General features: G+C 43.0%; 1 protein-coding gene across 50 annotated transcripts in view; it reads right to left on the bottom strand.

Moving 5' to 3' along the window:
• Positions 1 to 3,348: 3,348 nt before the first annotated feature.
• CTNND1 (catenin delta 1) overlaps positions 3,349 to 12,897 on the bottom strand; it is a 68,715-nt gene continuing 59,166 nt past the window's right edge. For 34 of the 50 annotated variants that reach the window (XM_089308823.1, XM_089308852.1, XM_089308845.1 and 31 more), the window contains 5 exons: positions 12,383 to 12,470; positions 6,843 to 6,905; positions 6,255 to 6,358; positions 5,758 to 5,844; positions 3,349 to 5,472 (listed from right to left, as the gene is read on the bottom strand). In XM_089308823.1, the coding sequence (XP_089164949.1) occupies positions 5,461 to 5,472; positions 5,758 to 5,844; positions 6,255 to 6,358; positions 6,843 to 6,905; positions 12,383 to 12,470 (354 nt within the window). In that variant the 3' untranslated portion in view covers positions 3,349 to 5,460. The remainder of the gene's footprint in view (positions 5,473 to 5,757; positions 5,845 to 6,254; positions 6,359 to 6,842; positions 6,906 to 12,382; positions 12,471 to 12,897) is intronic. The other 16 variants (XM_008271534.5, XM_070070145.2, XM_070070146.2 and 13 more) reach the window with 2 other exon arrangements.

Consider the following 12,897-nt stretch of genomic DNA (forward strand, 5'->3'; position numbering starts at 1 on the left):
CTCTCTGTAACTCTGCCTTTCAAATAAATAAATAAATCCTTTAAAAAAAAGTGTTACAAACATTTTAACCCATAGTTTAAGCTGCTACATCTCAATGCTGAGCCCAGAGGGGCCCATATTAAGGGCTAGCTCTCCCTCTCAGCACCCTGGGCATCACCTACATGAAACAATTTGTAGCACATCTATTTCTTATCATTGCCTCATTAATGCTACCATAAGCAAAGAATTCCTTTGAGATGTTGTTTCATCTATGAATTTTCTCTTTATATACATAATATGTCACCACATATTATTTACACCCACCATGAATCTAGTGCGGACCCAGCCATTCTGGGTTCTACTTGGAGGTCAAGTAACTAAACCAATGTCTGAAGTTGCAATTTACTAACCTCATGTATTAGAATAACCTGAGTGACTTACCAAGATTTCAGAATGCTGGGTCCTACCTATTGAATCCAATTTTAGAAATGAAAACATGGGCCTCTGCACTTTCAATTTGTGTCCCAAGTAACTCTTACATACTTTCTAAGATCTCTAAGGCTAAGTCTAGCTGATCTACAACTCTACAAAAACACCAAGAGCCTTCACTTCAGATACAAATACAGACAAAATGAGAAAAGAATGACATAGAAAGACTAGTCCTTAGTTCTTTCTGGGTTAGATGTTCTAGTGTGTAGCAAAACACATTAGTTCAGACGGAAAGAGCAAGTGGTCAAGTGAGGTCACAACTCAGCTGTTAGAAAGTATATCTCAGCGCCAGCGCCGCGGCTCACTAGGCTAATCCTCCGCCTTGCGGCGCCGGCACACCGGGTTCTAGTCCCGGTTGGGATGCCAGTTCTGTCCCGGTTGCCCCTCTTCCAGGCCAGCTCTCTGCTGTGGCCCGGGAGTGCAGTGGAGGATGGCCCAAGTACTTGGGCCCTGCACCCGAATGGGAGACCAGGAGAAGCACCTGGCTCCTGCCATCGGATCAGCGCGGTGCGCCGGCCGCAGCAGCCATTGGAGGGTGAACCAACGGCAAAGGAAGACCTTTCTCTCTGTCTCACTGTCCACAAAAAAAAAAAAAAGTATATCTCAGCAAGACTCATTACAGCTGGCTAGAAACATGTTCACCAAGAAAACCTTGTTAAGGCGTTAGGGTGGAGGACCACAATCTTTAACCACTTCCATGAAAACTCAGGCTCTAAAGGATCCAGGGGTACCTGTGCACATTATCAACAGAATCCAAAGGATTCCTAAAATTGGTATGAACAAGAGCTATCAAGAGGCATATCTAAAGCAGTGTCTAGAAGCTTAGAGTGGCTGGAGTTGTGGTGCAAAGGGTTAAGCTGCTTTGCAATACCAGGAGTCCCATATAAGCACCAGGTCGAGTCCAAGCTGCACCACTGCTGATCCAGCTCCCTGATACTTCATCTTGGCCCCAGTACTTGGGTCCCTGCCGCCCAAGTGGGAGACCTGAATAGAGTTCCAGGCTCCTGGCTTAGGCCTGGCCCAGCCCTGGCCATTGCATCCACTTGGGGAGTGAACCAGCAGACAGATCTTTCTCTTCCTTCAACTCTGCCTTTCAAATCAATAGATCTTAAAATGTAATTTTTTAAAAGATATGGGGGGGGGGGGCAGTGCTGTAGTGTAGTGGGTAAAGCCGCTGCCTGCAGTGCCGGCATCCCATATGGGTGCCAGTTCGAGTCCCAGCTGCTCCACTTCCCATCCAAGCTCTCTGCTATTGCCTGGGAAAGCAGTAGTAGAAGATGGCCCAAGCTCTTGGGTCCCTGCATCTACATGGCAGACCCGGAAGAAGCTCCTGGCTCCTGTCTACGGATCAGCACAGCTCCGGCCGTTGCAGCCAACTGGGGAGTGAACTAATGGATAAAAGCGCTCTCTCTCTCTCTCTCTCTCTCTCTCTCTCTCTCTGCCTCTCCTTCTCTCTCTGTGTAACTCTTTCAAGTAAAATAAATAAATCTTAAAAAAAAAAAAAAGATATGGGGCATTTACAGATCATTCTGTTTAACACCTCATTTTAGATAATGGCACAGAAAGAAGAAATGTTTCTAAAATATCATAGATCTTGGCTACAGAGAAATCTCATGGATCACAATCTCCATGAAAGGCTCTGTTTCCTTCTCTCATCTAATCCTCCACAATAATGCTTAGCATATGGAAGGTGCTTTGCAAATATTTACTGAACGAGAAAACAAACGGATCAATTCAAAAAAGGGAAAGAGTAAGATTTGTATGTAGCTCAATGCCAGTGAAAAATAAACAGTATCAGGGAAATAAAGGACTACTGACCAGTTAGCAGCTAGGCTTCTCTACCTAGATTAAAAACCATCCAAAGTGCAGCTACCCAACTCTCTGGAAAACAAACTCTTAAAAGCTTCTGAGCTTTGTGCTTCGTCTTTCTGGTCTGATATTATGATTGGCAGACACATATCAAGCCTTAAAAGGTAACAGCTACAATGTTCACATTTCATAGTCTCATTTGCCCAAGGAAGATTTCATACCCAAATCCTATTTCAACAAAATGAGACAGAACCATATTCAGAAGCAGCTATAAAATTTTAATCTAAAGATTTGGGCATACAGAAAGCATTTTACATAAGTTCTCTTGAGATTTTTAATCATGACAGGAGATGAGGGCCCCAGAAAAATAAATCTCTTTCCAAAGGTCTTAATCCTTGGTCTCTGCAGTAAAGATAGTCACTTCATAATCCAACAAATATTTTCTATCACTCACATATTACTTGGTAGGATATCCAAATAATTACCAAATTTCTGATAGGATATCCTACCAGATAATATGGCTTATCAAATAAATAGGCCTATTGGTTTCTAACTATAAGGACTGAATATAGCCTGACAGCAACATTATGGCCCAGTGATCAATATTTACATACATGGGTGTTTTTATTCTACATTCTCCTATTTATTAGGATGGCAGTTGGGGTTGGTAGCTTCTAGTCTTCTCCTAAGTGTTATGTTCAAGAGAGTCATCTACTGCAGTGGGCTTTATTCAATGTTAGTTTTGTCAAATGTAGCAAGAGAATTCCAGTGACTTAGGAAGTCATTAACTACACTTCAATCTCCTACTGCTAAGTTTGCAATAAGCTCCCCAAGCTCTACTTCAGCCACATTTAATTTTTAAGAATCTTCTAAAGAAAAAATGTTTCACATATGATTTAAAAAGGACGCTGCTTGATAAAAAGTTGGACTGTGTTCAAAATAAATCCATCCCGGTGTCACCTCCTCTGGTTGTTCTGGAAAGAAAGGACACTGACACATAAGGAGGTAACCAAGATGAAAAGGAGGGAAAAGATACAGCTAGAAGTGAAGAAATGACACAGACCCCCCACATACACACTTTAAAAACTTTATTTATATAAAAAACTCATTTGTTTTTAAAAGCATTAACAAGAAAGAAAGAAAATGAGAAAAGATATGGAGCAGAAGGCATGCCCCTTAGTAGTGTTCGGTGAGAAGGTGGGATTTTTGGTTCTCTGGAATTGAATGTTTAGTGTTTTTATAAATGAGAGAAGGAAAAAAAAAACAGTTAAAGGTCCCCAAAAGCCCATGGCTGTTCTATTACCCACATCCCACCGAAAAGAGAGCACCAGGAAAAAAGCAGAGGAGGGCAAGAGAAACCAAGAGTCGAGTCAGGTGGGGATGGGGCAACTTCCCCTGTGCAGTGTGCTCCGGGGATCACGGATAACATAAGGTAGAAGGGAATAGGAAGAAATGGGAGGGGGAGAGGCAAATAAGGAGTTTTAACATATGGGGAAGGGGGGTGAATTGTGCACTTTTCTCCTACCCCATAGCCTCAATACATAAGGGAAGGGGAAAAGAGGGATAAAGAATTCCAGTTGCATTGAACAGAGCTTTCAGATTAAGGGGAGTAGAAGGCAAATAAGGAAAAGGATCAAAAAAAAAAAAAAAATTAACCCGCATAGCAGCTGATTCCTCTAACCCAATCTGCTAATACACACTAAAGCAAGAGGGTGCAATATTAGCAAGAAGGAGGAAATCGGGAAAGATGACTTCCCTACGACCCCTTCAGAGATGATGGGAAATTGTGGGCAACTAAAGAACAAGAGTCACACCACGCATTCCTCCCATTAATTCCACTTTGAGATTTATCAGAATGGGATTTTTGCAAAACCCCAACCTGATGCTGTTGAGCAAAAGCTTGCTATGGCTAAACTCAAAAGCTACGCCAATCCCCAACTGAGAATCTGAGGTTCTCTAGGTCACCTCTCCTCTTCTTTCTATTACTGAGGGCCAATAGTGGGCAAGAAAGCAACAAAATAGAATTTGCAAAATCATGAGAAATGAGACTGCAGAGGTAAAGAAAGGCACATGGAAGGGAGGGAGGAGATACACCCCAGGCCAAAGGCACAAAGAAGAGGCAAAGCCAGGGGCAATCCCCACATTATAAGGGTAAAGGGGACAGGAGTTATATACATCAAGTCCTTAGTTGGCCAACCAATCCAGGGAGGAGGCAGGGGATGAAAGGGGAGGACAAGGAGAAATGGAGAGGGGGAAGCCAGCTTTGAAGCTTCCTGCCAGTTTCAGACTAACCACTTCATGTACATTCCTACTAGCTCCTCCTAGAGGCTCCTCTTCTTTCCAAAAGACATCTTTCTGCTCCTTCTCAACCAAAAGTCTTCCTTGACATTCTCCTCTTTAAACAGTTTCTTGCAAACGGCCAGGCCAAGTCAGCAGACATATCACAACGCGGGAGAGGAGGGCTAAGGATAGCCTCAGCGGCTGCAGCCCAAAGTTGACATGAGGCTTGTAGAAGAGATGGAGTCTGTAGGTCTTTGATGGTCCCTGCCCCATAGGTGAGGAGAGCAAGAATTCTTAATCCCAGTTCTAGAAGACCTTCACTTACTCAAGGGCCCTTGCCAGGTGGAATGTGCCAATGTTGCCAGCCTTCTTTGCTTCAAAAATAGCCATTAGGAGTAAAGGAAGAACTCATACTTCCCAGTCTCCAAAAGGAAATAAAAAGTCCCTTCCCCACCAGGGGAAAAAAATCTTGATTAAGAACCATCAGTTTGTCAGATTGCTCAACACTGCATATATTGCATATAAGTTCCAATTCTTCCCATGGCTTCCAGTGAAGAAGATTCCCACTCTCTCCCTCCTCTACACACGGCCAAGAGTTCAAGGGAGAGTTGGCAAAAAGAGCTAATCTGCAGCAGTTTCTCAAAATATGCAAATAACTGAGTCAAGCTTCTTGGGAGAAACTGGAGGGAATGGGGGCGGAGGTGGGTAGGACATTTAAACTTCACTGGAAGAAGTTGGGAGTTGATATAAAGAAGGCAGCCACTTAGGGCTATAAGAGCAGGAGGCAGCCTGGCAGTTGGCACAATAGTCCAGCGAAGAAAGGAAAAAAATCATCAGTCCATTTCACCACCAAAAAATAAAAGTACATATATTATAAGCCCAGATGGAGCGGAGATGGTGGTGCTAAATCTTCTGCTGTGGGAAGAAAAGAGAAAGAGGATGTTAATAGAGCTGGGAGTAAGGAGACCCCAAAAAAGACAGTTGAGTAAATCTGGAGGAAAGCAGCACACAACCAAGAATCAGATCACCAGCTGCAGGCCCCAGCTTCTCAAGAGGTAATAATCAAAGGAGCAGAGCCCCCTGAGCCCCGCAAGGCTGAGACCTGGTGTCTCGGGTCTGATCAGGTCAGCATGATTGGCGAGCTGACACACAGGAGCCTTCTTCCTCAAGTCTGATCTCAGGAGAGACTGGAGGACATACCATGGAGGGGTAAGACACTTGGTGCCCCTCATCATCCAAAACCAACACATCCAACTCTTCCTCCAGAGATTCCCGTCCCTCGTCCTGCTGTGAACACATGCAATTTGTTAGTATGAGTGAAGAGAAAGGAATCTCGTGAGAGTGTGCCAGACCGAGTGCAAATCCCAAAATCTATAAACTCAAACAAAACAAGATGACAGTAAGAGAAGGGCACAACATTCACACAGGCAGGTTCAGGAAGAAGGCAAAGTATGAGAACAGATCAGTTAGTGTTAGTCATAACAGTAACACATTTAGACTTCCCTTCCCCCATCTTGACCACAGCAGAATAATAACCCAACAAATCCCAAAATGAATCAAAAACTCCCACTTTTTACTGAAAACACCAACAAGAAAAGGGTCTTTCTCTCTGTACCTTTTTTTCCTATTTCATAAAATATGCAGGCTTCAAAATAGAACTAGTCTTAGATGGCCAATAGTATATAACAAGAATTTACCATCAATGGTGCTCCCTTCAATGGCTCCATATCACCTAGATCCCCGGATCGATCCAGTGTTCTGTTGTGGTCCCCTCTCTCATTAAGTGTGGAATAATTGTTATCTAGTGAGAAAGCACACAGAAACATGACCTTACCCTCTCAAGTACAATATATATCAAACAGGTAAGTATGAATTACATATTTCTGACAGAAATTGAGCTTTGCCAAATGTTCCAGAAAGGCATTAATGCTTAATTGTCCCTGAAACCAACAGGAAAGACAACATACATGAGACACCCAGAGTACAACACATAATAACAAAGCTAAACTGAAGAGATCTGTTTGTAAAGAGTATTGCAATTAAGCAAAAGGAGAGCAAAGTAAGCTACAATAGTTGGGAAGGACCTGGCAAAGGAAAACATGAGCTTAAGCCTTTAGGAATGAAGAGAACGTAGAAAAGCAAACAAGAAAATGGTATTATGTGAGCAAAATTTAAATAAATTTAATGACTGGCCAATGCTTTTCCAGTATGATAAATACTGAGGATATTAGAAAAACCTATAGAGATAAATAGCTCTAAATCCTTAAGAGGCATCAATCACCTACCTAGTAATTTTGTGTTAGATCCCATACTGCTCATTTGAATCTCTTCCCGATCTGGTTTCTTATCTATAAGGAGTCAGAAAGTTATCCAGGTCAAAAACCAACTCTTTAAACTCTAGACACATCACAAAAATTACTCTTTGGTCTACAGCAAGTGGTAGCACTTAACACTGGCCCCCAAGGGCCTTTAAAAGTGGCCCTAAAGGGCTGGCACTGTGGCATGGTAGGCTAACTCTCCATCTGTGGCATCGGCATCCCATGTAGGCGCCGGTTCTTGTCCTGGCTGCTCCTCTTCCAATCCAGCTCTCTGCTTATGGCCTGGGAAAGCAGTGGAAGATAGTCCAAGCTGCATCTGCATGGGAGACCAGGAAGAAGCTCCTGAATCCTGGCTTTGGATCGGCCCAGCTCTCCAGCCATTGTGGCTATCTGGGGAGTAAACCAGCAGATGGAAGGCCTTTCTCTCTGTCTCTTCCCCCTCTCTGTAATTATAACTCTCAAATATAAATTTAAAGAAAAAAAAGTGGTCCTAGGGCCGGTGCTGTGACACAGCAGGTTAAACTGCTGCCTTCAGCAACAGCATCCCATATGGGTGCCAGTTCGAATCCCAGCTGCTCTACTTCCAATCCAGCTCCCTGCTAGTATGCCTGGGAAAGATGGTCCAAGTTCTTGGGCCCCTGCATCCACGTGGGAGATCCAGAGGAATCTCCTAGCCCAAGTCTAACCGATGTTGCCATTTGGGAAGTGAACCAGCGGATGGAAGATGGGTGTGTGTGTGCTTGTGTCTTATCTCTCTGTAACTCTGCCTATCAAATTAAATAAATAAATTTAAAAAAAAAAAGTGTCCCAAGTGGCAGATGTTGCAGAACAGTGGGTTAAGCCACTGCTTGGGACAAACCATGTCAGAGTACCTGGTTTGAGAACCAGCTAATCCTAGCTCTGATCCAGTTTCCTGCTAATGTACCTGCAAGGCAGCAGATGATGAGTGGGCTCCTGCTACCTACGTGGGAAGACCTGGAAGGAGTTCCTGGTTCTTGGCTTCAGCCTAGCATAACCTTAGTTGTTGTAGATGTTTGGGGAGTGAAGTAGATTGAAGATCTCTCCCTTTCTCTAGGTGTATGTTACTTTTGCCTTTCTTTCTTTCTTTTCTTTCTTTTCTTTCTTTTCTTTCTTTTATTTTTTATTTATTTATTTATTTATTTTTGACAGGCAGAGTGGACAGTGAGAGAGAGAGACAGAGAGAAAGGTCTTCCTTTTGCCATTGGTTCACCCTCCAATGGCCTCCGCGGCCGCCGTGCTGCGGCCGGCACACCGCACTGATCCGATGGCAGGAGCCAGGTGCTTCTCCTGGTCTCCCATGGGGTGCAGGGCCCAAGCACTTGGGCCATCCTCCACTGCACTCCCTGGCCACAGCAGAGAGTTGGCCTGGAAGAGGGCAACCGGGACAGAATCCGGCGCCCCGACCAGGACTAGAACCCGGTGTGCTGGCGCCGCAAGGCGGAGGATTAGCCTAGTGAGCCACGGCGCCGGCTACTTTGCCTTTCAAATAAATAAATAAAATATTTTAAAATAATAACATAATAAATATATATAAATAATAATAAAGGGGCCAGTGCTGTGGAGCAGCAGATTGTCACCACTTATAAGGTTGATACCCCATACTGGAGTGCTGGTTTGAGTCCCAGCTGCTCCACTTCTGATACAGCTTCCTGATAATACACTGCCTAGGAAGGCAGTGAATGATGGCCCAAGAATTTGGGCCCCTACCATCACATGGGAGACCAGGATGGAGTTTCTAGCTCCTGGCTTCAGTGTGGCCCAGCCCTGGCTGTTGAAGCTATTTGCAGAGTAAACTAGAAGATGGAAGCTCACTCACTCTCTCTCTCTCTCACAGGTTCTGTCTTTCAAATAAATAAATAAATATTTTTTAAAAAAATAAGATTTATTTATTTATTTGAAAGAGCTACAGACTGGCTGGCGCCGTGGCTCACTAGGCTAATCCTCCACCTTGCGGCGCCAGCACACCGGGTTCTAGTCCCAGTCGGGGCGCCAGATTCTGTCCCGGTTGCTCCTCTTCCAGGCCAGCTCTCTGCTATGGCCCGGGAGTGCAGTGGAGGATGGCCCAAGTGCTTGGGCCCTGCACCCCATGGGAGACCAGGATAAGTACCTGGCTCCTGCCTTCAGATCAGCGCGGTGCGACGGCCGCGGCGGCCATTGGAGGGTGAACCAACGGCAAAGGAAGACCTTTCTCTCTGTCCCTCTCTCTCACTGTCCACTCTGCCTGTCGGAAGAAAAAAAAAAAAAAAAGAAAAAAGAAAGAGCTATAGACTGAGAGATCTTCCATCTGTTGGTTCACTCCCCAGATGGCTACAATAGCCAGGGCTGGAGCAGTCCAAAGCTAGGAGCTTCATCCAGGTCTCTCACGTTATGTATAGCAGGGACCTAAGCACTTGGGCCATCCTCTGCTACTTTTCCCTTGCCATAGCAGGGAGTTGAACAGAAAGTGGAACAACTAGGACATGAACTGGTGCACATCTGGGATGTTGGCATCGCAGGCAACAACTTTATCTGTTAAGCCACAATGCCAGCTCCAATAAATATAATAAACTATAATAATAATAAAAATAATAGGGGCCGGCACCATGGCTCACTTGGTTAATCCTTTCCCTGCGGCACTGGCATCCCATAAGGGCACCAGGTTTTAGTCCTGGCTGCTCCTCTTCCAGTCCAGCTCTCTGCTGTGCCCTGGGAGTGCAGTGGAGGATGGCCCAAGTGGTTGGGCTCCTGCTCCCACAGGGGAGACCAGGAGGAAGCACCTGGCTCCTGGCTTCGGATCAGTGCAGTGCTGGCCGTAGGGGCCATTTGTGGGGGTAAACCAACGGAAGGAAGACCTTTCTCTCTGTCTCTCTGTCTATAACTCTACTTGTCAAATAAATTATTAATAATTTAATATTAATAATTTAATATTGTTAATTATTTATAACAATAATATTAATAATTATTAAAATAATGAACAATAAAAGCAATATTAAAAATTAGGAGCATCTCTAAAGAGCTTTCAGTTGATGTGGGTTATGTGTGTTAATATTATCATACTGAAATTTAAATATCTATTTTACTTAAAATAACAAGTTTACTACATGTTATCATAAGTAGTATCTTAATTTTAAAAAGTATTGTTTAAAAAGATGTGCAAAAATGTAAAAGTTGTACAGTTTTTTTTAAGATGTATTATTTATTTATTTATTTGAAAGACAGAGTTAAAGAGAGGTAGAGCCATAGAGAGAGACAGTCTTCCGTTCCACTGGTTCACTCCCCAAAGGGCCGCAATGGTCAGAGCTGAGCTGATCCAAAGCCAGGAGCCAGGAGCTTCTTCTGAGTCTCTCACATGCTTGCAGGGGCCCAAGGACTTGGGCCATCTTTCACTGCTTTACCAGGCCATAGCAGAGAGTTGGATCATAAGTGGAGCAGCCAGGACTCGAACCTGTGACCGCATGGGATGCTGGCACTGTGGACGGTGGCTTTACTCACTACGCCACAGTGCTAGTCCCTGCCATTAATTCTTTTTTTTTTTTTTTTAAGATTTATTTTTATTTATTTATTTGAAAGAGTTACACAGAGAGAGGAGAGGCAGAGAGGTTCCATGGCCTCTCTACCCATGTAGGAGATCCAGAAGAAGTTCCTGATTCCTGGCTTCGGATCAGCTCAGCTCTGATGTGGCCATGTGAGGAGTGAACCAGCAGATGGAAGATCTCTTTATCTCTCTATAACTCTGACTTTCAAATGAATAAGTAAATCTTTTAGGAAACACGAATTAATACCATATAGGCAGAGATCATTACTTTTATTCCAGGTTGTGGGAATAATCACAAGGGGTTAGAGGCCAGTGATTCAAAGAAATTCATGATTTTGAGGAAGAATATGTTGACTGAGGGAGAAGTAGTTCCAGTCCAGATCCCTAACTGCCTGTTACTATCTACTACAGATATTTACATATCTGTAAATATGGAATTATACTAAATATATATTCTGAAATGGTGAAGGGAAAAAAAAAAAAAACACAGAACAAATTATGCTGGTATTTCAAACATTATTTAACATGTTATAACAGAAGCAGATATGCTTTCTAAAATAAGTATTTTATTAAAATTATAAAATATAATTTCCACTTAAAGCTCAGACAGCAAATTTTGAAAATTATTTTCCTCAACTTGATATACTAACTACATTTATTCTGAGAAAATATCTGTCAAATACCCACATCTGAATCACAATTGGTCTGCCAATGATTTTTTCAAGTAAAAATGGTGTTCTCAGTACACACTGTGGTACAGAAGGCCTTAGCTTACAACATCAGCATCCCATATCACAGTGACAGTTCAAGTCCCAGGTGCTCTACTTCCCAATGCAGCTCCCTGCTGATGTCCTTGAGAAGGCAGTGGAAGATGGCCCAAGTACTTGTGCCCTTGCCACCCATGTGGGAGACTCAGAGTTTCAAGCTCCTGGCTTTGGTCTGGTTTAGCCCCTGCCATTGTGGCCATTTGGGGTATGAAACAGTGGAAGAAGATCGTTCTGTCACTCTGCCTTTCAAATAAACGATAAATAAACCTTAAAAAAAAAAAGTGATGTTCCATTGAAAAAGTGGTTAGTTCAACCAGTAATTCACAGTAACTCAAACAATAGCACACATGCTTTTCCTTGCAACACCATCATGCTTTGGCATGCAACAGAGTGATACTGTTTACTTCATCGATACAGATTATTAAAAAGATGGGTCCAAGGGTAGAAACATAATAAAATTATCTTTTACAGTTTCATCAAGTATATTCTTTAGTGAAAACGGTTTTTATTCCCTAAATGCATGGTAATGAAGACAACAATGAATGACTCAGTTTGTGGTCACTGCCCCTATCTGTGCTAAGTCACCATCAATAAGCATCACTATTTCTGTGCTATTGATACAAACAGCCACACTGTGGGGACCCTTGGGCCACTCTACCAGAACCAACTGATTGAGGAGAAGCCCAATATCATTCAGGTAACAAGGGTCATAATATACACTTTAAATGAAAAGTAAGTAAAAATTTACCCAAAAAACCATGTTTCATTTCTTAGGGGAAAATGTGATCGTTCTCTTAGCAAAAAATGATTAAAAAGATACAACCCAAAACAGTGGTTATCTCTGGATAACAGAAATAAAGTGATTCTATTTGCTATATTACATGGCATTATGTGCAGACTCCAAAGCAAAAAAAAAAAAAAAAAAAAACAAAAACAAAAAACAACAGAGTCTAGGGTTCACTTTCCAGAGATTTTAAGTTCATAAGAAAAGATTGAAGGATCATACTCAGCTAATTGCCTGTTTCATTTTGATTTCTAATGTTTAGACCTACCTGTTCTTGGGTTACAATCCTGGAGCAAAATATTATTCTCCTTCCTCAAAAGACTAGCTCATTCAAAATAACTATGTATCCTAAGTTCGAGAGCCCAGTAAATAGCAGCAGGAGTGGTTAAAAGGAGAGGGGTTGGCCCCCTGGATACTGTACCTGCTTTTTGGTTGCGGTCAATGAGAGGGAGAGTGCTATCATCATATGAATGACTGCTCTGGCTTCGGGAAGCATTGTTTAGATTCACCTGGAGGCAAACACAAAATGTAATAACATCATTAAATACTGAATTCACCCATATCTTACTCCATATCTTATTTATGGGCATAAATCTCTAGGTTCCCATTGTCAAATACAACTCTTACGATCTTTTAAAGATTTATTTCTATTTATTTGCAAGGCAGAGTCACATAGAGAGAAGCCTGCAACAGCTAGGGCTGGGCCAGACCAAAGCCAGGAACCAGAACTCCATTCAGGTCTTCCACATGGGTGACAGAGACCCAAGGACCTGGCCCTTCATCTGCTACCTTCCCAGGCACATCAGCAAGAAGCTGAGTTGGGAGCGAAACAGCTCCAACTCAAACCAGCAGTCTGATACAAGATGCAGGCGTCCCAAGTGGTGGCTTTACTAGGTGCACCACAACGCCCTTTGAATACATTCATGAAAAGACAAG

The sequence above is a fragment of the Oryctolagus cuniculus genome, chromosome 1, assembly GCF_051225735.1.
Source record: "Oryctolagus cuniculus isolate XC-2025 breed Fujian yellow rabbit chromosome 1, ASM5122573v1, whole genome shotgun sequence".
NCBI classification, from domain to species: domain Eukaryota; kingdom Metazoa; phylum Chordata; class Mammalia; order Lagomorpha; family Leporidae; genus Oryctolagus; species Oryctolagus cuniculus.